The sequence below is a fragment of the Rhinopithecus roxellana genome, chromosome 16 (genome assembly GCF_007565055.1).
Source record: "Rhinopithecus roxellana isolate Shanxi Qingling chromosome 16, ASM756505v1, whole genome shotgun sequence".
NCBI lineage: Eukaryota > Metazoa > Chordata > Mammalia > Primates > Cercopithecidae > Rhinopithecus > Rhinopithecus roxellana.
This window is the reverse complement of record NC_044564.1, coordinates 78,752,918-78,779,542: the sequence shown is the minus strand read 5'-3', so window position 1 is coordinate 78,779,542 and position 26,625 is coordinate 78,752,918. Positions and strand designations below refer to the sequence as shown.

At 37.4% G+C, this 26,625-nt stretch overlaps 1 protein-coding gene across 3 annotated transcripts in view; it reads left to right on the top strand.

The window, feature by feature from the left end:
- Positions 1-20,339, top strand: part of PLAA (phospholipase A2 activating protein) — a 43,188-nt gene extending 22,849 nt beyond the window's left edge. For 2 of the 3 annotated variants that reach the window (XM_010384462.2, XM_010384463.2), the window contains exons 8-14: positions 3,452-3,609; positions 4,317-4,536; positions 6,639-6,707; positions 10,160-10,228; positions 13,642-13,743; positions 16,074-16,238; positions 17,653-18,388. In XM_010384462.2, coding sequence (XP_010382764.1) covers positions 3,452-3,609; positions 4,317-4,536; positions 6,639-6,707; positions 10,160-10,228; positions 13,642-13,743; positions 16,074-16,238; positions 17,653-18,218 — 1,349 coding nt within the window. In that variant the 3' untranslated portion in view covers positions 18,219-18,388. Of the gene's footprint in view, positions 1-3,451; positions 3,610-4,316; positions 4,537-6,638; positions 6,708-10,159; positions 10,229-13,641; positions 13,744-16,073; positions 16,239-17,652 lie in introns of all 3 variants that reach the window. The other variant, XM_030919539.1, reaches the window with a different exon arrangement.
- The last annotated feature ends 6,286 nt before the right edge of the window (positions 20,340-26,625 follow it).

Here is a 26,625-nt window from a genome sequence, read left to right as displayed (position 1 = left end):
CTCATATAATACTTTTTGGTTGATTGGATTCTCTAAGAGGGGTTGTGCAAACTGAATATTAAAACGAGTTTAGGCCGGGCGCGGTGGCTCAAGCCTGTAATCCCAGCACTTTGGGAGGCCGAGACGGGTGGATCACGAGGTCAGGAGATCGAGACCATCCTGGCTAACATGGTGAAACCCCGTCTCTACTAAAAATACAAAAAACTAGCCGGGCGAGGTGGCGGGCGCCTGTAGTCCCAGCTACTTCGGAGGCTGAGGCAGGAGAATGGCGTAAACCCAGGAGGCGGAGCTTGCAGTGAGCTGAGGTCCGGCCACTGCACTCCAGCCTGGGTGACAGAGCGAGACTTCTCAAAAAAAAAAAAAAAAAAAAAACGAGTTTAAATACATAATTAGCCAGGTGTGATGGCATGTTCCTATGGTCCCAGCCACTCAGGAGGCTGAAGTGGGAGGATGGTTGAGCCCAGAAGGTCGAGGCTGAGCTGAGACTACACTATTGCACTCCAGCACAGGTGACAGAGCGTGACTGTGTCTCAAAAAAAAAAAAAAAAAGTTTAAATCAAGCATTGTCTGTGTAATGAGTTGGGAATCATTTGAGTTTGAAATCAGAAGACAGTAGTCATCTCAAATGAAATCTTTTGTTGGGTATATCTCTTGATGCATAATTATACCAGTGCTTCTAAAAGCTTAGTTCATGGACCTCTGGGGATTCTGAGATCCTTGCAGGATGTCCATGAGGTCAAAAGTAATTTTTGTAATAGTAGATATTATTTGAATTTTGTACATTGTGTTAATGTTTGCACTTATGGTACAAAAACAATGGTGGGTGAAACCATTGGTTCATTAGTATGTAAATCAAGGCAGGGGCATTAAGCCATTCTGGTAATGTTCTATTTGCATGCAGTTGTAGTTTAAAAAAAAAAAAAAAAAAAAAAAAAAAAAAACGGTTTGCCATTAAGCATGTCCTTGATGAGGCATTAATATTAAGAATTATAAATTTTATTACATTTTGACATGTCTTTTTAAATATTCTGGGTGAGAAAACATAAAGTAGACATAAAATAAACCAAAATACTACGGTGTCTCAAAGAAAAGAACTTGTGCCGTCATTTGAGTTGCAGGCTAAACTGCCAGTTTTTTCATGGAGTGCTTTTTTTATTTGAAAGAATGACTATGGTTATTTAGGCTTTGGTATTTGGCAGGCTTTTTTGGAAAATGAACAAAGTGAGCATGTTCCCTCAAGGAAAATAACTGACAATATATGTTGCCAAAGATAAAATTCAAGTGTTTGAGTGAAAATTGAAATTTGGGAAAAATGTATCTCCACCAGGAACTTAGTAGCTTCCCATTTGTATTGATACCAGTGATAATATTAATAAATGCCATTTTTTAATGTGGAATAATAAACTATATAAATATGCAGAAGATCTGCCTAAGTCATTGAACCATTATTTTCTGTATGACTAGTATCTCATACCAACTCAGACATGGGTAAAAGAGCCATTCAAAGTGCAAGATGGCCGGGCACGGTGGCTTATGCCCGTAATCCCAGCACTTTGGGAGGCCAAGGCGGGTGGATCACGAGGTCAGGAGATTGAGACTATCCTGGCCAACATGGTGAAACCCTGTCTCTACTAAAAATATAAAAACAAAATTAGCCAGGTGTGGTGGCAGGCACCTATAGTCCCAGCTACTTGGGAGGCTGAGGTGGGAGAATGGCATGAACCCGGGAGGCAGAGATTGCAGTGAGCCGAGATCGCTCCACTGCACTCCAGCCTGGGTGACAGAGCAAGACTCGGTCTCAAAAAAAAAAAAAAAAAAAAAGTGCAAGATAGACCAGTGGATTTTAGTGTAATAGAGCATGAAAAATTCATTGATGCTGTTTCAGATTGTACACTATAACCTTTAAAAAACTATATTTCTGGCCTATCCACATTTTCTGAAAAGACTCGTCTTCTCTTTTTCAACTACCTCTGTGTGTTAGGCTGGATCTTCTCTATGTGGTCAACCAAAATAACAAATTGAAACAGATTAAGATGGGGTAAGAGGGGAGATTAAAGTATGATGGACTAGGCCAGAACCGGCATATATTACACCCACCTAGATTTCACTGACCATTACTCAGTAATGTGACATCATGTGACTGCCCGATGCAAGGGGACTAGATAATGTAGTCTCTGGCTAGACAACTACAGCTGTATCCAATGGAAGAAGAGCATGATTCTTTGGAGGATGGATAGCTGTCTCCGCCACTAAAGGCCTTGTTGAGAACGTGACATTTGTGTAAAGTCATTAAAGAGGCAAAGGAGCAAATACTGCCAATATCTGTGTAAAGCGTATCATAGGCAGAATAAACAGCCAGTGCAAAGGCTCTGTGGCTGAAATTGGCAGATGAGGGGACAGGGGGAATAGTAGAAAGTAAGATCATATAGGGTAGTAGGGACAATTTATATTTGGTCTTGTATACTACTCAAGAGTTTAGGCTTTTACCAAGTGAGATTAGAAGCATTGATGGGTTTCAAGCAGAAGAGTGTCAGGACCTAGTTAAACTTTTGAAAAAATTCCTGAGGTTGCTGGGTGGAATATACACTGTCAGGGGCCAAGAGCACAGGTAAGAGGCCATTGAATCAACCCAACTGAGAAATGATGGTGGCTTGGACCAAGGGATGATGATGGAGATGCTAAGGAGACAGTTTTCTGGATATAAAGAATGAGCTGGGCCGGGCGCGGTGGCTCAAGCCTATAATCCCAGCACTTTGGGAGGCCGAGATGGGCAGATCACGAGGTCAGGATATCGAGACTATCCTGGCTAACACAGTGAAACCCCGTCTCTACTAAAAAAATACAAAATACTAGCCCGGCGAGGTGGCGGGCACCTGTATCCCAGCTACTTGGGAGGCTGAGGCAGGAGAATGGGGTGAACCCGGGAGATGGAGCTTGCAGTAAGCTGAGATCTGGCCACTGCACTCCAGCCTGGGCGACAGAGTGAAACTCCGTCTCAAAAAAAAAAAAAAAAGACTGAGCTGATAGAAGTAGCTGAAGTGGGTGCTGAGAAGTAGCTGAAGGAGCTATGGGGTTGAGAGAAAGGTATCAGACCTTCCTACTTTTCAGCTTGAGCCACTGGATTAATGGAGAGCCATTTATGGAATGAAATGTGTTAGGAAGATACATTCACTAATAAAACTTGTTTTATTTTTGATGGGCCAGTTGCTTCCTAGTAGAATCATGTTTTGTTAACCTTCCTTTGACTAATAGTATTTCCTTCTAACTGTTATTTTTTTTTTTTGGCCACTTTCTAGTAAAATTACATTTTTAAATATTTAATACAATTTTATTTTAAAACAAAATCCATATTCTCTTATGTGTAAATTTTAATGTTAAGAATTTTCTATGTAAATGTTTTTCAATTTTACACTGCCATTCTACCTTTGATTCTTAAAATTTTTATTTTAAGGTACTAGAGAAGGACAGACTCGTCTAATCAGAGATGGGGAGAAAGTCGAAGCCTATCAGTGGAGTGTTAGTGAAGGGAGGTGGATAAAAATTGGTGATGTTGTTGGCTCATCTGGTGCTAATCAGCAAACATCTGGAAAAGTTTTATATGAAGGGAAAGTATGTCGACTTCTACTTTCTAATTACTGTTATCTTAAATCATTAGGCAAATTAAAGGTTTCCTTTGCACCATAGTGATAAAATTTTCTTTGTTTTGACATTTAAAAATACATTACTGTGGGATAATAATCTTTTTTTTCCCCCTGTCTTGAAATAGATATTTTAAAAGTATCTTTCCATGTAGTGAGAGCTGCATTTGATAGACAAATTAGCAATTGTCTGTCACTTAGTAGTTTCTATACAAAAGCTGTTCCCAGCCATTTTGTATTGGGAGCTTCTGTGCCACCTTTCATCTAATACCTCATGCCTGGCTATATTTAACTTGACAAGACATGAGGGACCCTGCAGGGCAGTGCTTAAAATGCCGGCATGTTTTGGTGAGTAGGGCACAGTAACAGCTAATAATTTTGACCTTGGTATCAACCAGTTGGAAACTCTCCTTTGGCTCTAGAATTAATATGCAGTTGTAATCCATCCTTCATCCTCACCCCCATCCCCTAATGAAATACTAATTTTGCATCACATGCAGATGGGGGCTATTAATCTTTATCTGCCAAAAAGGAAGATTTTAGCACTGTACTTTGGAGAAAATTTAAGTACTATAATTATTAAAATAAAGAACACATCTGTGTTTTCTTGTATGTTATTAATATATGTGAACAGATAAATTAATAAACATGTGTCTCCTTTTTATATTCCTACTTTAGGAATTTGATTATGTTTTCTCAATTGATGTCAATGAAGGTGGACCATCATATAAATTGCCATATAATACCAGTGATGATCCCTGGTTAACTGCATACAACTTCTTACAGAAGAATGATTTGAATCCTATGTTTCTGGATCAAGTGGCTAAATTTATTATTGATAACACAAAAGGTCAAATGTTGGGACTTGGGAATCCCAGCTTTTCAGATCCATTTACGGGTAAGTTAGTGTTTATATTGAGTCTTACGTAGTTCCATTAGTGTTGATTGATATTTTTGATGTTTTCAAACACTCATGTGATTTAGCTTTTTCAATAAATACCAACATCTACAGCAAAGTTTTACTTCACATTCATATGTTTAAGCCTCAAATTATGTAGTAATTCTGTATTTTACAGAAATAATAGTAAATTGTCTTTCAAAAATACAATCATACTATAATGGAATTTCAGTTATTTGAAACAAAAACAAACTTGTAAGTTCTTTTATATAGTGTTTCTTTTTATATTTTGGCAAAATTTAGTAAATAATTCTTTTTTCACGTGAGGCTAAATTGGTCAGTCATGCATCAAATCTAAAGGTGAACCCTGTGGGTAGTTTTAGTTTATATGTGATCTATATTCTACCCGTTCATTTTAAGTTAGTTAGTTGTAACATTGTATGCAATATCTCAGATGTTATAAATGCAGTTAGGTGCTCATAACAGTCTGTAAATTGTAATGGTGGTGGTACTGGTCCAAATTCTGGCTCCTAAGAAGTGGAATCTAATCCTAGTAATATTAATGTGAGTTCTGGAGACTGGTATAGGAGGAAATAAAAATGCCTCCTCTAAATAACATTTTGAGATAGGCACTTGACTGTTAATGTTTTCCTCTCGTCATTTCTGATTCACATTTTTCATATGCTAGTGCTCTTCCTTGTTTAAAAGGACCTCATATTGTATTCCTGTCTCAAATCCTTATGTAGATCCACCTTTTCTTCCCTGAAAGCTACTCCACATTCCCAAATTATCTCTTATCCTTCTACTTCAAAATTTCATTGCCCATTCATATAATAAAACTAATGTTACCTGCATCTTGATTTAAATAGAATTATCAGGCCAGGTGCGATGGCTCATGCCAGCACTTTGGGAGGCCGAGGCGGGCAGATCACAAGGTCAAGAGTGTAAGACCAGTCTGGCCAACATAGTGAAACCCCATCTCTACTAAAAAAGAAATACAAAAATTAGCCAGATGTGGTGAATATGCGCCTGTAATCCTAGCTCCTTGGGAGACTGAGGCAGGAGAATCACATGAACCCAGGAGGCAGAGGTGGCAGTGAGCCGAGATTGCGCCATTGCACTCCAGCCTGGGCGACAGTGCAAGATTCCGTCTGAAAAAAATAAAAAATTAAAAAAAAAAAATTATCAAAGTAACTCACTACTGAATTACAGATGATCTGATCCTCCAAATACTTGCACTTAAAAAGAAAATAAGTGCTTAGTATCTGGATATTTTTGTTGTTGGAATTTTAGACTATAGTTCAAAAGAGTGAACACAGATTGTAGTACTGTGTAAGCTATTTTGCATGTGGGATACAGGAAAGGAATTAAAGCAGCTGACTTTGTCTGGAAACCTAGGAAGCACTTGGCTTGTTTTGCCCTTCTAAGACTCTTAACTTTATAAGCATCCTTACTTTTTTTTGTTTTTGTGGACAACCTGATTATTTCCCTAGAGGTACTAACAAAACATAGGCACATATGCCACACATTCATAAATGTATAAATGGAAATCTCTTTCCTTTGTAGTTTTCATCCCCTTTCTAATTCTCTTCTCCAGTGGGTTGTAAGCTTCAGTGGATATTAGCAATTTTGTCCCCTACTGGATCCCCAGCACTGAGTCCATTGTTTGACACATGAATTAATGAACCTGGAGCTCTAAAAGATTAACATTTAGTGCCTGTGGTTTTGATAACAACAACAGCAGGAATTCTTGTGAGTTTGTATAGGAACAGACACAGGAATTGATTGTATGTATATATATTTAGGTCAGATATCACCTGCAATTCTCTTTTTGATATTTGAATTAAGCTTTAATATTTAAGTGCTGGGGCTAAGATGAAATAAAACATTAAAGTTAAGAAAACAAAACTTGGATACTCATTAAAATTTCAGTTTTTTCCCAGCTATAAGACTTCTAACTATAGTTTTCGTCATTCTATCATGTGAAAGTTTTGCTCTTCTGTTTTTCTCCAAATGTAGGTTCTTCTAAAACAAGCATTGTGCTGTTTGAAAAATTCAGAACTTTGGTGCACTTCTGCCTTTTCTTTGTTTTGCATGCACAGGTGGTGGTCGGTATGTTCCGGGCTCTTCAGGATCTTCTAACACACTACCCACAGCAGATCCTTTTACAGGTGGGATACAGTTTTGATTCATGTATCTTTCTTCACTAAATGTATAGCATCTTGCATTACATGGCTTTATATCTTGGAGATGTCATCCAGTAACTGATAATTCCCTTATCTGTATTTTCAATTTTGATGGATCTCCTTTTCTTTAACTTCTGATTTTTGCTTTTTCCTGGAGTAGTTGTGTAGATTTCCTCATGAATTTTAAATAGCATATTACTAGAACTCATTGTTTTCTCCAGGAGTCCTTCCCACCAGGAGAGCAGTGTAGTTAAGAACATAGGTTTTAGAGTCAGACAAACCTTGGTTCAAAATTGGGCTCTACCACTTACTTGCTGTGAGAAGTTGGCAAGTTACTTAACCTGTCTGAGCCTATTTTTTTTATCTGTGAAATTAGATAATAGGGGAACCCACCAACCAAGACACAGCATGAGTGCTATCACTGGCGAGATGCTACCAATCACGAGCAGAGAAGGAGCCATGTGAGTCCCTGCTATTGGATGGAGCAGTACAATCAAGAAGTCTCCCCAGGCATATTTTGACTTAACATGGAAGGAGACATTCCACCCAGCTACCCAGGAATAGTCTTCCTAATCTAAGTTATTAATGTCCTTCTTGAAGCCCTTGAAGTGTTGGTGTATCTCTTCAAAATGAATTTATTTACCAAGGTATGCATGCCTCAGCGTCAACACTACTGGAAAAAGTTGCCAGAGTTAGACTTTAAGGCAGCTGAAGAAGTCTCTATTTTCAGAATGGCTTTTGATATCTTACATGATGCTGTTGTTGGATCTTCAGACAGAGTTCCTCGACAGTATACTCAGTTTGGGAAGAGATCATAGCCTTTAGATATCCACTGGCCTTGCAGATTAGTACTGTGAGCTATAAAAATCACAATCTACAGTCCTCTGTAAGCCAGAGATTGGACAAACATACAATGTTAAGTTAGTGTCATGAAGTTGTGGATTGCTGTCAGTGAGCTTCCTTTTTCCTGTGAATGTTCTTGTGGCCCAGATGCAAATGGTTGTACAATGTGCATTGATAACCAGTAAATGAAAATAATTGACTATCGCACTAAATGCTGTGATGGTACAGTGGCTGTTAAGGAAGTCTTTGATAACATAATGTGATTTCAAATGGTAGTAAGGATCTGAAGACTAGATAAGATGGCTTTCTCTTTATCAGCAGTTCAGAAACAGTGATGCCCTGAAACTTAATACCAAGTGAGAATCCAAATCACTTTGGCGCCTTTTTTTCCGGAACAGAAAGAACATACCAAGCTTCAACTAATACCACCAAAATCAAGAAAACTCCGGGGGCCATTATAACCAGAGTATATCTCACTGTTCCATAATGTCAGTAACTCAGAAGATGCAGTGATTATGCAGATATGCAAGATAGCATACACAATGTCCAAGAGAATTAGGGTATCATTAGGATAATTGAATACCTTTTATATAAATATATAACAGCCTCTACCATATTGAGGTATGAAAATAAAATGGCATAATATGTGTAAGTGTTAAGCAAAATGCCTGGCGTATATTTAGGCCATCAGTGTATGTTAGTCATTGTTGATGATGATGTTTTCCGAACTTTGTCAGTGGCACTGGGGCCAAAAGATTTCCCTGTCTGGCTACAACTTAAAGTCAATCTTAATTCTTCTTTCTTTCCCATATTAATTTATGCTGTCCTTAAACTGCTAATGTTTATTAGAATGATCTGGGAAGCTTGTTTAAATTACTTATCCCAGTGTTCTACAGCCAAGAGATTCTGATTCAATAGATTAGTGAGGAGGTTAAAACTAAAACTATTCATGATCTGATCTCTCACCAAAGGATTCTAATTAAATAAATGACCTTGGTGGTAGTTTGATTTTAGATTTTTTTTTTTTTTTTTTTTTTTTTTGAGACGGAGTCTTGCTCTGTCGCCCGGGCTGGAGTGCAGTGGCCGGATCTCAGCTCACTGCAAGCTCCGCCTCCCGGGTTTATGCCATTCTCCTGCCTCAGCCTCCGAAGTAGCTGGGACTACAGGCGCCCGCCACCTCGCCCGGCTAGTTTTTTGTATTTTTAGTAGAGACGGGGTTTCACCGTGTTAGCCAGGATGGTCTCAATCTCCTGACCTCGTGATCCGCCCGTCTCGGCCTCCCAAAGTGCTGGGATTACAGGCTTGAGCCACGGCGCCCGGCCAGATTTTTTTTTCTGTTTTTCGAGTCAAGAGTTTTGCTCTTGTTGCCCGGGCTGGAGTGCAATGGTGCGATCTCAGCTCACCACAACCTCTGCCTCGCATGTTTAAGCAATTCTCCTGCCTCAGCCTCCTGAATAGCCAGGATTGCAGGCATGCGCCACCATGCCTGGCTAATTTTGTACTTTTAGTAGAGACCGGGGTTTCTCCATGTTGGGCAGGCTGGTCTCGAACTCCTGATCTCAGGTGATCCGCCCACCTCAGCCTCCCAAAGTGCTGGGTTTACAGGCGTGAGCCACCATGCCTAGCGATCTTAAAGTTCCCCAAGTGTTTCTAAAGTGGAGCCAGGTTGGAGTACCCCTGGGTTATGAGTGGACTCTGGAAATCTGTGTATTGAAACTGTGATTCATTCAGGTGGTCAGAAAACCATATTTAGAAAAGTGTGAGATGGTACTTTACCTCTTAAGAGCTTAATGCCTTGGGCAAGTTATTCAGCCTTCTGCTTCTAAAATATTGTGAATTATAATGGTATCTATAGAATACTATAATGAATATATGCATAGAAGATGATTAGCTGGCATATGGTTAAATTTCAACAAACCCATTTATTCTGTGTTTCTCATTATTTTAATTAATCTTACTCTTTTTCTGGTTTTGCTTTTTTAATTTGGCTTTTCTGTATGTGTTGCACCGATTATAACAACTCCTGGAGTGTAAATTGAGAGAGGCTAGAACAGTAGCTCATTTTTCTTCTTCCCATAAAGGCTGATCCAGTATTCTGAATATCTCCAAATCCTGCTGATTCTCTCTCTATACTTACTTTTTATCTTTCCTTCTTTCTATTTTCAATAGGACAGCCACAAGTATTATCTATAATAAAATGTGACTGGGCTGTTGTCATAGTATCTCTAACTTACCTGAGTCTTTTCCAATTGTCTTATGTGCTAGTTAGTCCCACCCCTTTACTTCAATAAAATAGCATTCACATTTCTTTCTGCAAACTTTTATTTCTCTCCAATCCACTTACATTTTTGTAATTTACTAAACTTCTACAATTAAGGCATGTAATGTTTACTTTGTAGCTAACATTTATTGGGCACTTATGACATGCCCAGGCACTGTTCTCAGCATTTTTCTGTATTAAATTTATGGCATATTTATTATGTATAGTATGACACCATTGTGAATTCTGCTTAATAATGGAAATAAGCAAAGGAGAGTTTGAACTTTGTAATTTGCAGTCACCTTTGCTTACTACGAGTATTATTGTATTGTAGGTGCTGGTCGTTATGTACCAGGTTCTACAAGTATAGGAACTACCATGGCCGGAGTTGATCCATTTACAGGTACATACTTTTTGTTTCTTTTTCCTTTTTTTAGATGTTAAAAATTCATTGGAACTTTTATTTAATGAAAAGAGTAAGAAAATTTGTGTCATTTTCTTGGTTGAGAACTTTTTATGTAGTAAATCAAGACCAAACTTGTCTGGCTTTTCGAGTTTTCTCAGAATTGTCTCATTACTACGTATTAGAATCATCTGGGGAGCTTTCCAAACGTACTTCAGCCTTATCCCCAGAGATGCTTACTTAGTCTAATTCTGCTGTGAGTTAGGGACTTGGCAAAGGGTAGTTTTATAATCTTCCAGTGTGATTCTAATATGCATCTAGGAACAGAAACTACTGTTTTACTGTAGTAAGTCTGCTTTCCTCACTTCTATTACAAAGTCTATGTTTATTCTCATCTCTTCATTCTTACTTAATGTGTTGAGAATGTTATTCACTGGATTATAAATTGGTCTCTTTAAGAAGACTCAGGAAAGAATTTGCTTCTGTGATTTAGGCCTGGAATAGCTATCATTCTTCTGAGCAACTAATTGTTTTTTAATCCTTAGTTATCTAGTCTACAGTCTGACATACCTAACTTGTTCATTGAATATGTGCTGGTATGTTTTCCTCTGTATTGGCTGCCAGTAAAACACAGAGATAAATTTGTGGTTCATCTCTTTCAAGTTTGACAGATACCTTGGCATTTTTTTTTCTACTTAATTTTTATATTCTTCGTAATTTATATAAGAGAAATTGAGTAACATATATGTTATTCATCATTAAAATAAACACCCATAAACCTACCACTCAATAACTAACCTAGCATGTGTTTTTATTTTTTATTACTTTTGAGATGGGATCTTGTTTTGTTGCCTGGGCTGGGCTCAAACTCCGGGGCTCACATGATCCTCGCACCTCAGCCTCCTGAGTAGTTTGGGTTTACATGCGCATGCTACCATGTCCATCACGTGGCATGTGATTTTGTAAGCTATTTTTTAATTGCATAAGTAACATTGGTTAGCAATACTGACGTATAACATAGTAACTCTAATTAAGATTATGAATTCTGGAGTGAGAATCTAAATTCAAATCTCAGCTCTACTACTTTTTATCTGCTTGACCTTGAACAATTTATTTGATGTGTCTGTGCTTTTGTTTTTCTCATTTGCAAAGTTGAAGTAATATCTACTTCCTAGAATTAAGAGCTTAAAATTATAAAATTTATGTAAATAACTTTTTACCAAATTGATGCTTAGTAATTGTTAGCTGTACTTGTTAACAAAAGTTAACAGTGCTCCCTCCCATTTTCCAGAAGTTAGTTTTTAACAGTATGGTGTGTATATTGGAGCTTTATATACCTTAGTACAAGCTAATGTCACCTCTTGCCTAGAATAATGAAATAACTTCCAAATTGGTCTCTCCATGATCCATATTGCAGACAGTGATCATTTTATTGTTTACTCTTATGTTTATGCACCTCCCTTGATTAAAAAACTCTTCAGTGGCTTCCCAGTGAATATTTTTATTTTGCTTTGCCTCACATTCCTCTCTGGCTTTCCTCTGTCCAGCCATACTGACTGGTGTCAGTTTCTTGAGCATGTAATACTGTTTTCTACCTCCAGAGCTTTGAACTCACTGTTTTCTTTTGACATACTTATGTATTGCCCTTTGCCTTGTCATTTAGACCACAAATTATTGGCTGTTTTTCTGCCTTTTCTTTTTTACTTAATTGTGTAATACAAATTAGATAAGCTCAGTGAAATTTTTCTGAATACACACATATGTCCTTTGCTAGATCACCTACTCTTATCTTTCATTGCATCCTGAACTTTTCCATCAGGGAACTTTTCATTATACGTATTTGGATGATATTTGATTAATATTTGCATTCTTAACACAACTACTAGACTATAATGACCAAGAATGCAGTGTGTTATATAGCTAATTTTTATGTCGAGAAAAATTTATTCTTTATAAACAGAATTAATTTTATACACCAGTCTCACTAAGTGTTTCATCTTTACCTTCATCCCTTTCTATTCCTGATATACTCAGAATATTAAAATGAATCTTTTATTCATATTTTTGCACAGTACCTTAAATGTACATACATTAAAACAAAATGGGTCTACACTGATTCAGATTTGAAATTTGAGATGTAAATTAGATTTAAATTATACTTAATTGAAGTCACTTTATTCATTGAATATTGATGAATTTTCATCATGTGCCAGTTTGTTCATGATCAGATACTGAGTTCTGTTCATATAATAGAGACTTAAGATGTGAAAAAAAGTGTAAAAGACTAGGACTTGGACGGGCCTGGTGGCTCATGTCTGTAAAAAAAAAAAAAAAAATCAGTCATGCCTCCATGATGGAGCTTTCATAAAAATCCCAAAGGTGGCCGGGCACGGTGGCTCACGCCTGTAATCCCAGCACTTTGGGAGGCCGAGGCAGGCGGATGACGAGGTCAGGAGTTCAAGACCAGCCTGGCCAATATGGTGAAACCCTGTCTCTACTAAAAATACAAAAATTAGCCAGGTGTGGTGGTACATGCCTGTAATCCCAGCTATTCTGGAGGCTGAGGCAGGAGAATTGCTTGAACTCAGGAGGTGGAGGTTGCAGTGAGCCGAGATTCCGCCACTGTACTCCAGCCTGGGCAACAGAGTGAGACTCTGTCTCCAAAAAAAAAAAAAAAAAAAAAAAAAGGCTAGGACTCCTCAGCAAACCATCATGGCACACATTTACCTATGTAACAAACTTGCACATCCTGCACATGTACTCTGAAACTTAATAAAATAATTAAAAAAAAAAAAAAAAAAAGACTAGGACTCCTGTCCTTCAGGGATTTATAACTTGGGAATTTATAAAGATGATGCAGAAAAAGATTAGAGCAAACGATAATGCCTACTACATCATTTGGAATAAGCGATAGAAGACATAAAAAGGGAGAGATCAGCATGCCTTAGAGAAGATGAGAATGGAAAGTTTCATATAATTATATGCTATTCTTTGACATTTTTTAAAATGTATAATTTAGATTGAATCTTAGACCAGGCTTGGTGGTTCACACCTGTAATCCAAGCACTTTGGGAGGCTGAGGTGGGAGGATCGCTTGAACCCAGAAGGTCGAGGCTGTAGTGAGCTGTAATTGCACCACTGCACCCTGTCTCAGAAAGAAAAAAAAGAAGTAGAAACTATGAGATGATCTTGTTCTACATTTAAGCTTCCATTCCCCAAAGCAAAAAATATTATATCAATAAATATAAATTAACCAAAATATTGTGGATATTTTTCCCCTTGAGGTTGCTTGTTTATTGCATGCACTGAATAGTTGCGTATCTCAATAATTGTCAAAACTAAGTCATATAGTTAGTAAAATCTCATTTTTGATCACTACTTATGGTTACCATCATCTTCTATTCTTTAAATAGGGAATAGTGCCTACCGAGCAGCTGCATCTAAAACAATGAATATTTATTTCCCTAAAAAAGAGGCTGTCACATTTGACCAAGCAAACCCTACACAAATATTAGGTAAGTCTCTTTAATTAATTTTTTCACATATTCACAGACTGTTTGAGATGTCATCAAGGTTGTTTCTCTTCCCAACATGTGTCAGGAATTGGATACTTAATATGAATAGAGATTTCTATTGTGGTATTAAACAACTATGTCCACCACAAATATACAATCTGGTAAAGGATCCATAATACTTTCTAAGAAGCCTTACACAAATGTAAAGTAAGTAATTTATGATGACTTTAATAAAAAAAATTAAAGGTAGAAAATGTGAATTCTACCCACCCAGGCTCTTAATGTTTTTTTAAAAAAAATTAATGAACATCAATGAGTCAAGCATTTGAAAAATAAAGATCTTACCTTTAAAAAATTAGTGGCCCTCAGAAATAACACAAGTTCATTTTCAATTGCCCATTAGAAATGAATCTGCTGGCCTGGTGCAGTGGCTCATGCCTGTAATCCCAGCATTTTGGGAGGCCAAGGTGGGCGAACTGCCTGAGGTCAGGAATTCAAGACTAGCCTGGCTAACATGGTGAAACCCTATCTCTACTAAAATTACAAAAATTAGCTGGGCATGGAGGTGGGCGCCTGTAATCACAGCTACTCTGGCATGAGAATCACTTGAATCTGGGAGGTGGTTCAGTTGCAGTGAGCCCGAGATCGTGCCACTGCACTCCAGCCTGGGCAACAGAGCAAGACTCCGTCTCAAGAAAAAAAAAAAGAAATGAATCTGCTTTAGCGACTTTGATTGCTTTTTCTGTTTGTTTTCCTCAAAACAAAATAACAGTGTTTTGTTGTTGTTGCTTTGGACTAAGGGTACTGTTAGCTTGTTTGCCACAAAGATTATGATGAGAATTAATTGGGATAACATAACATAACATACTTACCAGAGTATAAGGCAGGGTCAGTATTGTAAAAATTTATAAAAATCACTCATTAATGTTTTCTTAATTGCTTTATTTTGAATAATGTAGTATATGCACACTTTTAGATGTTTTTAAAAAACTCGTGAAAATCTAACAGGTATCTTGATATCTGCATTCCTTAATAAACTTGATTTTTGTTTATTAGAGTTAAAGTTGTTAATACCTGAGATTAGTGAAACAGGCCCTAGTTTCCATTTATAATTGATTTCAACGGTGTAAATTTGGATAATTTACCTTTATTATCGGAATTTGGACTTTTTTATTCTTGAGATAAAGATTTTAAAGAAACACAGTAACTCAAAGTCAAAAAAAGGATACTGATACTAAAGATACATGTGAAGGATTTGAAGGAAATTGTTTCATGAAATGTGAACATGGGAAGAAAGGGCAGTATGTCCATTAAATAAATTTTTAAAATAATGTGACATCAGATATGCATATGGAACTAAGTCATAAATTAAATGTTATCAGTAAGCATTTAACTCTTTTGACTATTTCATTGACAACTGTAGAAGTTGACATAAATTGGCTAAAAAGTTGTTATAAATTTTCTCATGGAGAAACTAGGTTATTGATTTATACTTGAATATATATTACACATATTTCTTTGAAAGTCATTCAAAATGGAGGCTGGACGTGGTGGCTCGTGCCTGTAATCCCAGCAGTTTGGGAGTTCAGGGCAGGCGGGTCACTTGAGGTCAGGAGTTGGTCACCATGTTGGTCTGCCTGGCCAACATGGTGAAACCCCATCTCTACTAAGAATGCAAAAATTAGCTGGTGTGGTGGTGCATGCTGGTAGTCCCAGCTACTTGGGAGGCGGGAGCAGGAGGGTTGCTTGAATCTCGATGGCAGAGGTTGCAGTGAGCCAAGATCAAGCCACTGCACTCCAGCCTGGGCAACAGAGTGAGATTCTGTCTCAAAAAAACAACAACAAAAAAAATAGGGCTGGGTGTGATGGCTCACGGCTGTAATCCCAGCACTTGGGGAGTCTGAGGAGGGTGGATCATGAGGTCAGGAGATCGAGACCATCCTGGCTAACACGGTGAAACCCTGTCTCCACTAAAAACACAAAAAATTAGCTGGGCATGGTGGCAGGCGCCTGTAATCCCAGCTACTTGGGAAACTGAGGCAGGAGAATTGCTTGAACCCGGGAGGTGGAGCTTGCAGTGAGCCGAGATCACACCACTGCACTCCAGCCTGGGTAACTGAGCAACACTCCATCTCAAAGGAAAAGAAAAAAAGACAAAGCTCACAAGCCTTATCCTTACTTTATGGTTTTTGATAATTGTGATAATTGCTGAGAAACATCTTAAATCCCCATGGTGTACACTAGAGTACTTTTATTGAAAGTCTTGGCATTTATGTATTATCTGGCCAATTACAGTTACGAAATTTTGAAAGTTTGGTTTTGGGTTTTAGGTAAACTGAAGGAACTTAATGGAACTGCACCTGAAGAGAAGAAGTTAACTGAGGATGACTTGATACTACTTGAGAAGATACTGTCTCTAATATGTAACAGTTCTTCAGAAAAACCCACAGTCCAGCAACTTCAGATTTTGTGGAAAGCTATTAACTGGCCTGAAGGTAAATAAACACTCTTCAAAAATATAACCAGAAAGCAAGAAGTTTTATCTTCATTTCTATCAATATTACTGGTATTTGTAGATTAAATAAAAGTTAACTTGGGTAGTTCTAGTTCACTATGGAAAATCTTCACGAAAAGCGTTCACTACACTACTGGAATTGATAATCTTATTTTCATTACGGGCCTTATGAGAATCTGAAGGTAATACAATGATCCCCATATATGCACCAGTTTGTTTACTGTTTCAGAGCATTTGTGGATTCCCTGCCAGGCATCCAAGATACTCTTAGTGACCTGTTAACCCTAGGCTACAAACATGCATTATAAGTTTTTTTTTTTTTTCCAATTATGTCAGTTAAGTCTTCTTTGATTCCCAAAGAGTCCTTGCCCATTTTTTGTTTTGTTTGTTTGTTTGTTTGTTTTCATGCCATTGATTTATTGGAGAAAAAGCCTTTTTTTTTTTTTTTTCAATAAAATCCCATAATATGGATTTTGCTGATGTGTTCCTCCATCTCTGTATTTATTGCTAGTGGCAAAATTAGATTCTGGTTCAGTAGGAGTTTTTTTTAGGTAAAATTCTTTATAAATGATGCATACTACTTTTATATTATGGAGCACATAATGTTGGATTTTCTCACCTTTGGTGATGCTAAGATTACTTTGTGCATTCATTCAGATGGCATCTACCCAAGTCCTTGATTATAAAGCTCCCACCAACCTATAAGCATCCTATCACTTGTTAACTGGAATTCTTAAGAACTTTCTGACTGGGCTCGGTGGCCCATGCCTGTAATCCCAGCACTTTGGGAGGCCAAGGTGGGTGGATTACCTGAGGTCAGGAGTTTGAGACCAACCTGACCAATATGATGAAACCTCGTCTCTACTAAAAATACAAAAATTAGCCGGATGTGGCGACATGCACCTGTAATCCCAGCTACTTGGGAGGCTGAGACAGGAGAATTGCTTGAACCCGGGAGGTGGAGGTTGCAGCAAGCCAAGATCACGCCATTGCAATCCAGCCTGGGCAACAAGAGTGAAACTCTATCTCAAAAAAAAAAAAGGATTTCCCCTGTTTAATTGTTCGGTCTTCAGAAGTTTTAAAAGCAAGGTCTGAACCCCATTCTTTCCATTCATTTTTGAATACTCACAGTGTGTAGGCTATTTGATAACGTGAGAGAGTTACTTTATTTTAAAGTGAATATGATCTTGCAGTAATTAATCTAGTTTATATAAAATTATGAAAAATTAACAAAAGTTTCAGAAATATACGCATTTTTTAAAAGCCGACACATGATTTTTCACATTTTCTAAAATGGTTAATTTTGTAGTGGGAAAATAAAATCCTTAAAAGTTGATAGTCAAAAGAAATTTTCTTTATTTTCATAAGCATTCATGACTTTTTTTTTTTAATAGATATTGTCTTTCCTGCACTTGACATTCTTCGGTTGTCAATTAAACACCCCAGTGTGAATGAGAACTTCTGCAATGAAAAGGAAGGGACTCAGTTCAGCAGTCATCTTATCAATCTTCTGAACCCTAAAGGAAAGCCAGCAAACCAGCTGCTTGCTCTCAGGACTTTTTGCAATTGTTTTGTTGGCCAGGCAGGACAAAAACTTATGATGTCCCAGAGGGAATCACTGATGTCCCATGCAATAGAACTGAAATCAGGGAGCAATAAGAACATTCACATTGCTCTGGCTACATTGGCCCTGAACTATTCTGTTTGTTTTCATAAAGACCATAACATTGAAGGGAAAGCTCAATGTTTGTCACTAATTAGCACAATCTTGGAAGTAGTACAAGACTTAGAAGCCACTTTTAGACTTCTTGTGGCTCTTGGAACACTTATCAGTGATGATTCAAATGCTGTACAATTAGCCAAGTCTTTAGGTGTTGATTCTCAAATAAAAAAGTATTCCTCAGTATCAGAACCAGCTAAAGTAAGTGAATGCTGTAGATTTATCCTAAATTTGCTGTAGCAGTGGGGAAGGGGGACGGATATTTTTAATTGATTAGTGTTTTTTTCCTCACATTTGACATGACTGATAACAGATGATTAAAAAAGAGAATACTGTGGATTAAGTAAAATTTTACATCTTGTGAAGTGGAGGGGAGGGGAAACAAAGAAATAAAATTTTTGCACTGCTGACCTGTGAGATTTTCCTGTGTAATTTGGGTAGGTTTTCAAGAGTATGAAAACAAATTTAAAAAGAGCTATAATCAGTAACAACACAATGACAATGACATCTTCCCCTTACCTTAGCCACTAAGGAGAAGATAAGGGCTGTTACTCATATAATTTGCTTTTATTACTTATGTACACCAAACTGTTCATTGTTGTCAATTATCTTTTATTTAACTTCTCTGTCTTCATTGCTAGATTCTTCAAACACCACTGATACATTTCAAGGTCTTGTTTTAGGGTAACTATTTAAAAATTTTTTTAATTATATTAAATTTATAAAATAATTTATAAATTATTCATATATTAAAACAATATAAGATAATTTCTTGATTTGTCAGTTATAAATCCTAAAATATATTTGTTAAATGGCTTATTTTTAGATGAAGAAAAAGCCAGTTGGTAAACTATATTAGTCATGTATCAGTTCAGACAGACGAGGTCTCAATTTAACTCCAGACTTAGATCCAGTTTCTTTTGCCCTTCACTGTATGAGGTAATTTCATTTTTCATTCTAGTCCTGATATTTGACTGTTTATTTTTGTCATTTTCTATTATTTCAAAGGGAGTTTGGAACATGTTGAATTTTATCAAGTGATGACATAAGCAAGAGTACATCAAACTGTGTTATTTGAAAGTCTAGAACCTGTCATGTGAAATTACTATTTTTGAGCCCTCTGTGTTGTCCAGGCAGTATAGTAGACACACTGATATTTAATCCTTAAAACCCTTTTAAATGAGGGCCAGTATTATCTCTGCTTTCAGAAGTAGACATAATAGGATGAATCATGTAAGAGAGAAAAAAAAAATGGGAGTTAACTACTCAAAGTACATGCCATGCTATACCTAGAGAGGAGGTCACAGATATGTGTGAACATCCTAGCAATTAACACAAAGAAGAAACCATCACATTAATTACACAATTTATTGTGTCTGTGGTAACCCAGTTTCTTGAGAGAGGCATAACTATTCTATTTTCAAAAGTGGGAAAGATCTTTTCATAAAGAAGACATTGCCAAATATAGTGAGCAACATTCTCAATATTCATGGTATAAAGAACCATGAATTTCCTGGCTTAATGCCAAATTACAGCCTTAGAAGAATAATTCTTCCCCAAATGGGCAAGAAAAGGTTCTAATTGTCTAGAATAATCTAAGTAAAAACTTCTGGAATATCAAAAGGAAATGAGTAAAATGTAAATAGAAGGGGATATGTACTTTGCTGAGTATTAAATTGCAACTTCCTGGTGTGTACCTGGACTTTAAATATTCTGTTCACTGGCTCAATTACATAACCTATACTTTTCTTTTTGTTGATTGGGTTTAGGTGGTTATGTCAAAGTTAAGTGGCAAAATTAGGAATTTAACCCAAGTCTGACCGGTTCCTTTACAATACACTGCTTTCTTGTTAGTAAGTCCAGTCTAGCATTCAGTTAATAAGTACAAATAATTTATTTGCAATATTTAGGAAAGGTAGGTACTTTTGAATAATGATAAGAAATAGTCTTGGTTAAGAATATGAGTTCCCTTTTCAAAATGTAAGGAGTGGCAAAATGTAAACACTGCTTCCTATTACTGTGCAAGTTTTTTTATATCAACTTTTATTTTACTATTTAATGTTTTTTGTGGAGATTACAAAATATAGCTTAGCAAAAGGAAGCAATCTCACTTGAAGGATATGTTAAATAATATGATATTTTAAAGATTTTCTTTTTTAGTTAAACTTTCCTATGATTCTCTTAATGTTTTTTCTGAATACAAAAGTAATAAACATTTACTGAGTAAAACATATACACACACACCCCAAATAAAAATTGCCTGTAAGGCCACTATCTAGAGAAAACTATTCGTAACATCTTGTGGCATAGTGACTATGTATGTAAATGTGTTTTATTTTATTAAAAAAACATTGTATCATACATACTCTGATAACCTGATTTTTAAACTTATATTTGGTACAAAGAGCTCCACATTAATAAATACAATATTCTATCATATGGATAATACCCATTTCTTACTAACTGGCACTGTTTCCAATTTTCAGCTATCAAGCAAAGATATGACAAATCTCACAAGAGTCTTACTAGTTCCCTAGGAACATTTTATACATGGAATCGGTAGATCAAGATAGTGTAACATTTTTTAGACTGTTTACATTGCCATCTCACCTCTAGTGGTACAACTCTTGGAATTAATGTACTTCATATTGCATTTGAAACCCCACTGCCTACAAAAGAGTTAAGTTATTATTGTCTCCATTTCATAACTATTATCTTCTTTCTGGCATTAGGTTCCTTTAGATGAGTATGTTACTATTTATATGACTAGCTGAATTTATAACTAAATAGCAATGCAATGAAATTTATTATCTACCTCATAATGTTCTTAAGTGATGGAAGAAGCATAGGTAAAAATGGATTCTTTACAGAGATAATTCTGAGGATAAGAGTGGGAGGTAGGTTCCTTAGCAGTTATCACTTTGTATGTTATGGTTATTTTATGAGGAAATGATAAAATGTGTAAAAGACCATTTGTGATGTATCATCCTTCCTGAAAGTCTTAGATAAATTCCAGACTTTTAAAGTGTTATTCAATCTATTTTTTTAAAAAACTATTCTAATCGGTAATGCATTATTTTCTGTAGAAATTATATGCAATATAGTTGTGATTATAAATACAGTTTTGAAGACTTTAATAGCATTTTTTCATGAGTTTTCCTTCAATTTTTTAATAAAAATATTCATACATAAAAATGTAAAGAGGCTGGGTGCAGTGGCTCACACTTGTAATCCCAGCATTTTGGGAGGCCGAAGTGGAAGCATCGTTGGAACCCAGAGTTCAAGACCAGCCTGGGCAACAGAGAGAGATCGCATCTCTACAAAAAAATTAAAAATTAGCCAGACATGATATTGTGTGTCTGTAATCCCAGCTACTCAGAAGGCTGAGGTGGGAGGATCACTTGAGCCTGGGAGGTCAGGGTTGCAGTGAGCCATGATAGTGCCACTGCACTGCAGCCTGGGTGTTGACAGAGCAAGACTTTGTCTCAAAACAAACCAAAAAATTGAAAGAAAAGTACAGTGAACATTCATGGACTTGTTAACTAGATTCCACAGTTATTAACATTTTGCCAGATTTGCTTTATCTCCATAGTTTATACTTTCTTTTGAAATTACTTAAATGCTTATCAACTGGATACTTCATTATGCATCTTTTTTTTTTTTTTTTTTTTTTTTTTTGAGGCGGAGTCTCGCTCTGTCGCCCGGACTGGAGTGCAGTGGCCAGATCTCAGCTCACTGCAAGCTCCGCCTCCCGGGTTTACGCCATTCTCCTGCCTCAGCCTCCCGAGTAGCTGGGACTACAGGCGCCTGCCACCTCGCCCGGCTAGTTTTTTTGTATTTTTAGTAGAGACGGGGTTTCACCGTGTTAGCTAGGATGGTCTCGATCTCCTGACCTCGTGATCCGCCCGTCTCGGCCTCCCAAAGTGCTGGGATTACAGGCTTGAGCCACTGCGCCCGGCCTCATTATGCATCTTATGAGAATGAGGGCACTCTTAAGAACATAATTTGTCACCGATAATATCACACTTAAGGAAATTAGTAATTTCATAATATCTAATTAGTCCATATTTCAAATTTCTTCATTGCTCTAAGATGCCTTTTATAACTTCTACTTTAAAAAGATCTAAATAATCAAGGTTTGTGTATTTATCTATTAATATTTAGTTATATGCTTCTTTGACTTCTTAATCTAGAATAGTCTTTCATATTTTAAAACTATCATTGACTTTTTGAAATGTTTAGGGCACTCCAGCGTGTGAAGCACCTCACATTTTGTGTATATAAAATATTTTTCTACAAGACTTTGATATTGGTTATCTGTTGCTGCTTAATAAATTACCCCAAAACTTAGTGGGTTAAAATAGCACACATTAACTCGAATGTCCTGTGGTTCAGGAATCCTAACACAGCTTAGGTGGATCCTCTTGAGGCTGTAAAGTATCAGCCAAGGCTGGTGTCTCATCAAAAGGCTCTGCTGAGGAAGGTTTCATTTTCAAGTTCACATCGTTGGTGTTTAGTTCTTTTGGGGTTGGACTGAGGACCTCAATTCCTAGGTAGCTGTTGGCCAGAGACTGCCCTCTCTGATTTTTGCTATATGGGCCTCCCCAATGTGGCAAGTTGCTTCATCAAAGCCAACAAGGGGGGGGGTCTGTTGGCAGGACCAAAGTTGGAATCTTTATAATCTAATCACAGAAGTGACATCTCAACATCAAGGTATTGTATTGGTTGGAAGTTAATCAAGGGGAATGGATTATGCAAGGCAGTGAATACCAGTAGGGGAGGGATCACTGGGGGCTATCTTGGAGTCTGCCTGCAACACCTATTTCCTATAAATTGAAAGCTCGTTTCCATTGAGATTAAACTGTTTGTAGCAATACTTTACAGGTGATATGTACTTGTTATTTTGACTTGATTATATCATATTTGAGCTTCCTTAAGGGGTAAAAGTCTTTAGAATAAGGTGGGTAATGGAAGCTGTAAACAGGAGAAAGTTGCCTAAAGCCCTTTTGTAAAGTAGATAGTCTGATATTGGTCCTAGGCCTAAAATGAGATGTTGGGGCTTAAAACCTGACCTTGGAATTCCTGGACATGTGATAACTCAGAAAAATAAAATGTTCAAATGGCTGTGATCATCACATTTCAAGGTATATAGCAACATTTACCACAACAGTTTGCAACTTGATTTAAACCAAATAACAATGCAAAAAACAACTAGACAGCCTGCATTAATCACTTATTCTTTTCTAGTTGTATATGCATAGTTTATCCTCATTATGAGGTAGGTATTACACAGGTGAAGAAACTGAAAGAAGTCAAATTTGTATAAGTCAGTAGTAACTAAACAGTGGAGAAGATAGCAGTATTTAATCAATCATGTTGCCAAAACTGGATATCAATATGAAGAAAAATATCAATTTGTAGTAGTCACTTTATCAGAATAGCAACTACAGTGGCTACTAGTGCCATATAAGCATGACATGGATCAAAAGAAAGTGATTTTAAGCCATTAAATGACATTTTTTTCATTCCTGTGTCCTCAAAGGAACTAATACATTCAATAAATGTTCACGTATTTCTATATTATTTAAAATTTTCAGTAGTAATAACAATCAAAGGTGCAGTATAAAATAGTGAAGGAGCACTGACTTTGGCGTTCAGAAGTCATACATTCCAATAGCATTTCCACCACTTAGTAATGAATTAAGGCAAGTTGCTTAACCTTAGCCCCAGTTTAGTCATCTGTACAGTGGGACTTCATATGACAGATGAATAATTGAAGATTCATGTAAAAGCCTAGCAAAATGATGGCCACATAAATGTTTAGCAAGCATTTCTTCTAAAGACACTACAAGGCTACCATGTTCTTTAATAATAATTGCCTTTACAAAAACAAACAAAAGGGGGGGAAAGTAATTAGGTTTTATTTCTACTGGGGAAAAAATGCCCATGGGGTGGGGGGTAATCCTGAAGGATATTTATAAAGTTGTTTAGAACTCAAAATCCTTACACTTCTTTTAAACTTCCTATAATGCCCCAGGACCCAGCAAGAAAGTGTTTCTGCTGGACTGTAAAAATCACATATATGCATACTACAACCCTAGCAGTGGTCTCAAGATTTCTTGTAAGACTTCTGTGTATTGAATAGTGACAATATCAAACCAGTTTTGAAGACTTCTTACTGCTAACAGAGAAATACAGGGAAAGGGTCTCTTTTAGACAGAGTGCATATTGGTTAACTATAGCCACAGTAATAGTGTGCAACAAACAACAACAAAAATCATAGTTTTTATTTAGGTCAGGAGTTTCAAGCTTCGGGTAGTATGATCCTGGCTGGGCTCATTCATGCTTCTACAGGTTTCTGAGGACTCACCTTCAGGCTGGGCTTATCTGGGTAGCTTAGTTGAGGCAGCTGTGCTCTACTTGTTTCTCATCTTCTGGGACCAGTGGGCCACTTTGGGTATATAATTTTCATGATGATGGTGGAAGCACAAGTCAGTCATCCTAATTGCACAAGCTTTTTTGAGACTCCCACTTGTTGCACATCTGCTAACATCCATTTGGCCAAAGTAAGTTAGATGGCTGAGCAGAAGGGTAGGGAATTATGTCTTTTGGCTGTAGCAGAAGAGCACTGCCAAATTACATTGCAAGCTGTGGATATAGGGAGAGGTGAAGAACTGGGGTCATTAATGCAATTTGCTACAACTGTGACAGAAAAAGAAGCTCTGTGTGGGTCCTGAAATTATCAGTTTAGAATTTTGACAAATATTTGCATCCCTAGCTTGTTCCAGGCAATGTATTAGGTGTTGAGACTACAAAAAAAAAATGTATATGCATAGTTCCTGGGAACTAACAGTATACTGGAGAAGATACTGAGCAAGTGCCTGCAGTAAAGAGTTCTGGACACTAGGGAAAACAGTGGGTTACAAAAAGAAGTGGTTAATTTTAGGAGGATTGAGAATGGAAGTGATGTGGAAATGTTTCAAATAAGTTATACTTAAAATGAATCTTAGATGCAGTAAGTATATGTGGGGTTGTTGAACAGGCCTGAAGACTATATTTCTAGGAAAGGCTGAAGAGAAAAATGCTGTCAGATCATGGAAGGTCTTACATGTACTATTAATTAGGACTTCAGGTTGCAAGCAACAGAAATCAACTCAGATCAGGCAGAGCGCTGTGGCTCATGCCTGTAATCCCAGCAATTTGGGAGGCCGAGGTGGGGGATCATTTGAGGTCAGGAGTTCAAGACCAGCCTGACTGATACGGTGAAACCCTCTAAATTAGCCAGGCATAGTGGTGCATGCCTGTAGTCCCAGCTACTCAGGAGGCTGAGACAGGAGAATCGCTTGAACCCAGGAGGCAGAGGTGGCAGTGAGTCGAGATCGCGACATTGCACTCCAGCCTGGGTAACAGAGCGAGGCTGTCTCAAAAAACAAAAACAACAACAAAAAAATCAACTCAGATCAGCTTAATGGGGGGAAAAAAAGAATTACATTGGCTCACTGATGGAAAATAATAGTATCAGGATTTTTTTTACTTATTTCCGCAAGTGCTTTTGTTGGCCTCATTTTCTTAGAATTGTCACAAGACAGAGAACACGACAACAAGCAGCTAGGAGACAGTTTCCTTACAGTAGACTAATGAAGTTAAATGATGACTTAGTGTGAAAGAGCAAATTTCTCACCTAATATCTCTTTGTAAAATCCCAGAGAAGAACTGATCGACCCCGGCATTAATGCATGCCTATCACTGGCAATCATTGTGATCAATGCTCAATGCATTGCTGAAATTGGTGTGTAAGAACCAATCTCTGTCCACCCTCCCATATATACTTGTTCTAGGCAGAAAAGCAGTCTGCATTTGTTTGCAGAGCTTTAAATCCATAGCAATGTTTAGTGCTGAGCCTCTTAAGCATATTAAGTTGAACCATATGAAGCTGTCAATATTCAACTACATTTTCCTTTTTTCTCTCTCTCTCTCTCTGCTGCTTGAATCAACATTCAACCATTTAAGTCAGGCTTGTGATGTCTCTATGGCATGTTCCTAGCATAAATCAAGAGTCCTTCCCCTGTATTCCACTCAGCAGAACCCCATGTAGAAAGCAGTTTGTACCTGTGGTTCCAAAGCCCACTTGACTGTCAACTTCTCAGTAGCAGCTAAGTCCCTACAGCTATATCTCGCTGCCATGCAATGTAAGAGCACTGCAAACCTCCTCCCGACCTCATTTATTAAAAGACTAGTTTCTAGCCATTAATTTTACTCATTCTGTCCCCCATACTGGAGTGCAGTGGCGCATTCACAGCTCACAACAGCCTCAGTCTCCCCAGGCCTCAGGTAATCCTTCCACCTCAGCCTCCTGAATAGCTGGGACTACAGGCATGTGCCACCACGCCTGGCTTTTTTTTTTTTTTTTTTTTTTTTTTTTGTATTTTTTTGTAGAGATGGTGTTTTGCCATGTTGCTCAGGCTGTTCTTGAACTCCTGGGTTCAAGGAATCCACCCAACTCAGCCTCCTAAAGTGCTGGTATTACAGATTGGGCCACTGTGTCCAGCCTTTGCCAAATTTTTAATAAGGACAGTGGGATATTCGGAATAAAGCAGCAAATAAGGCCAGGCGCAGTGACTCACGCCTGTAATCCTAGCACTTTGGG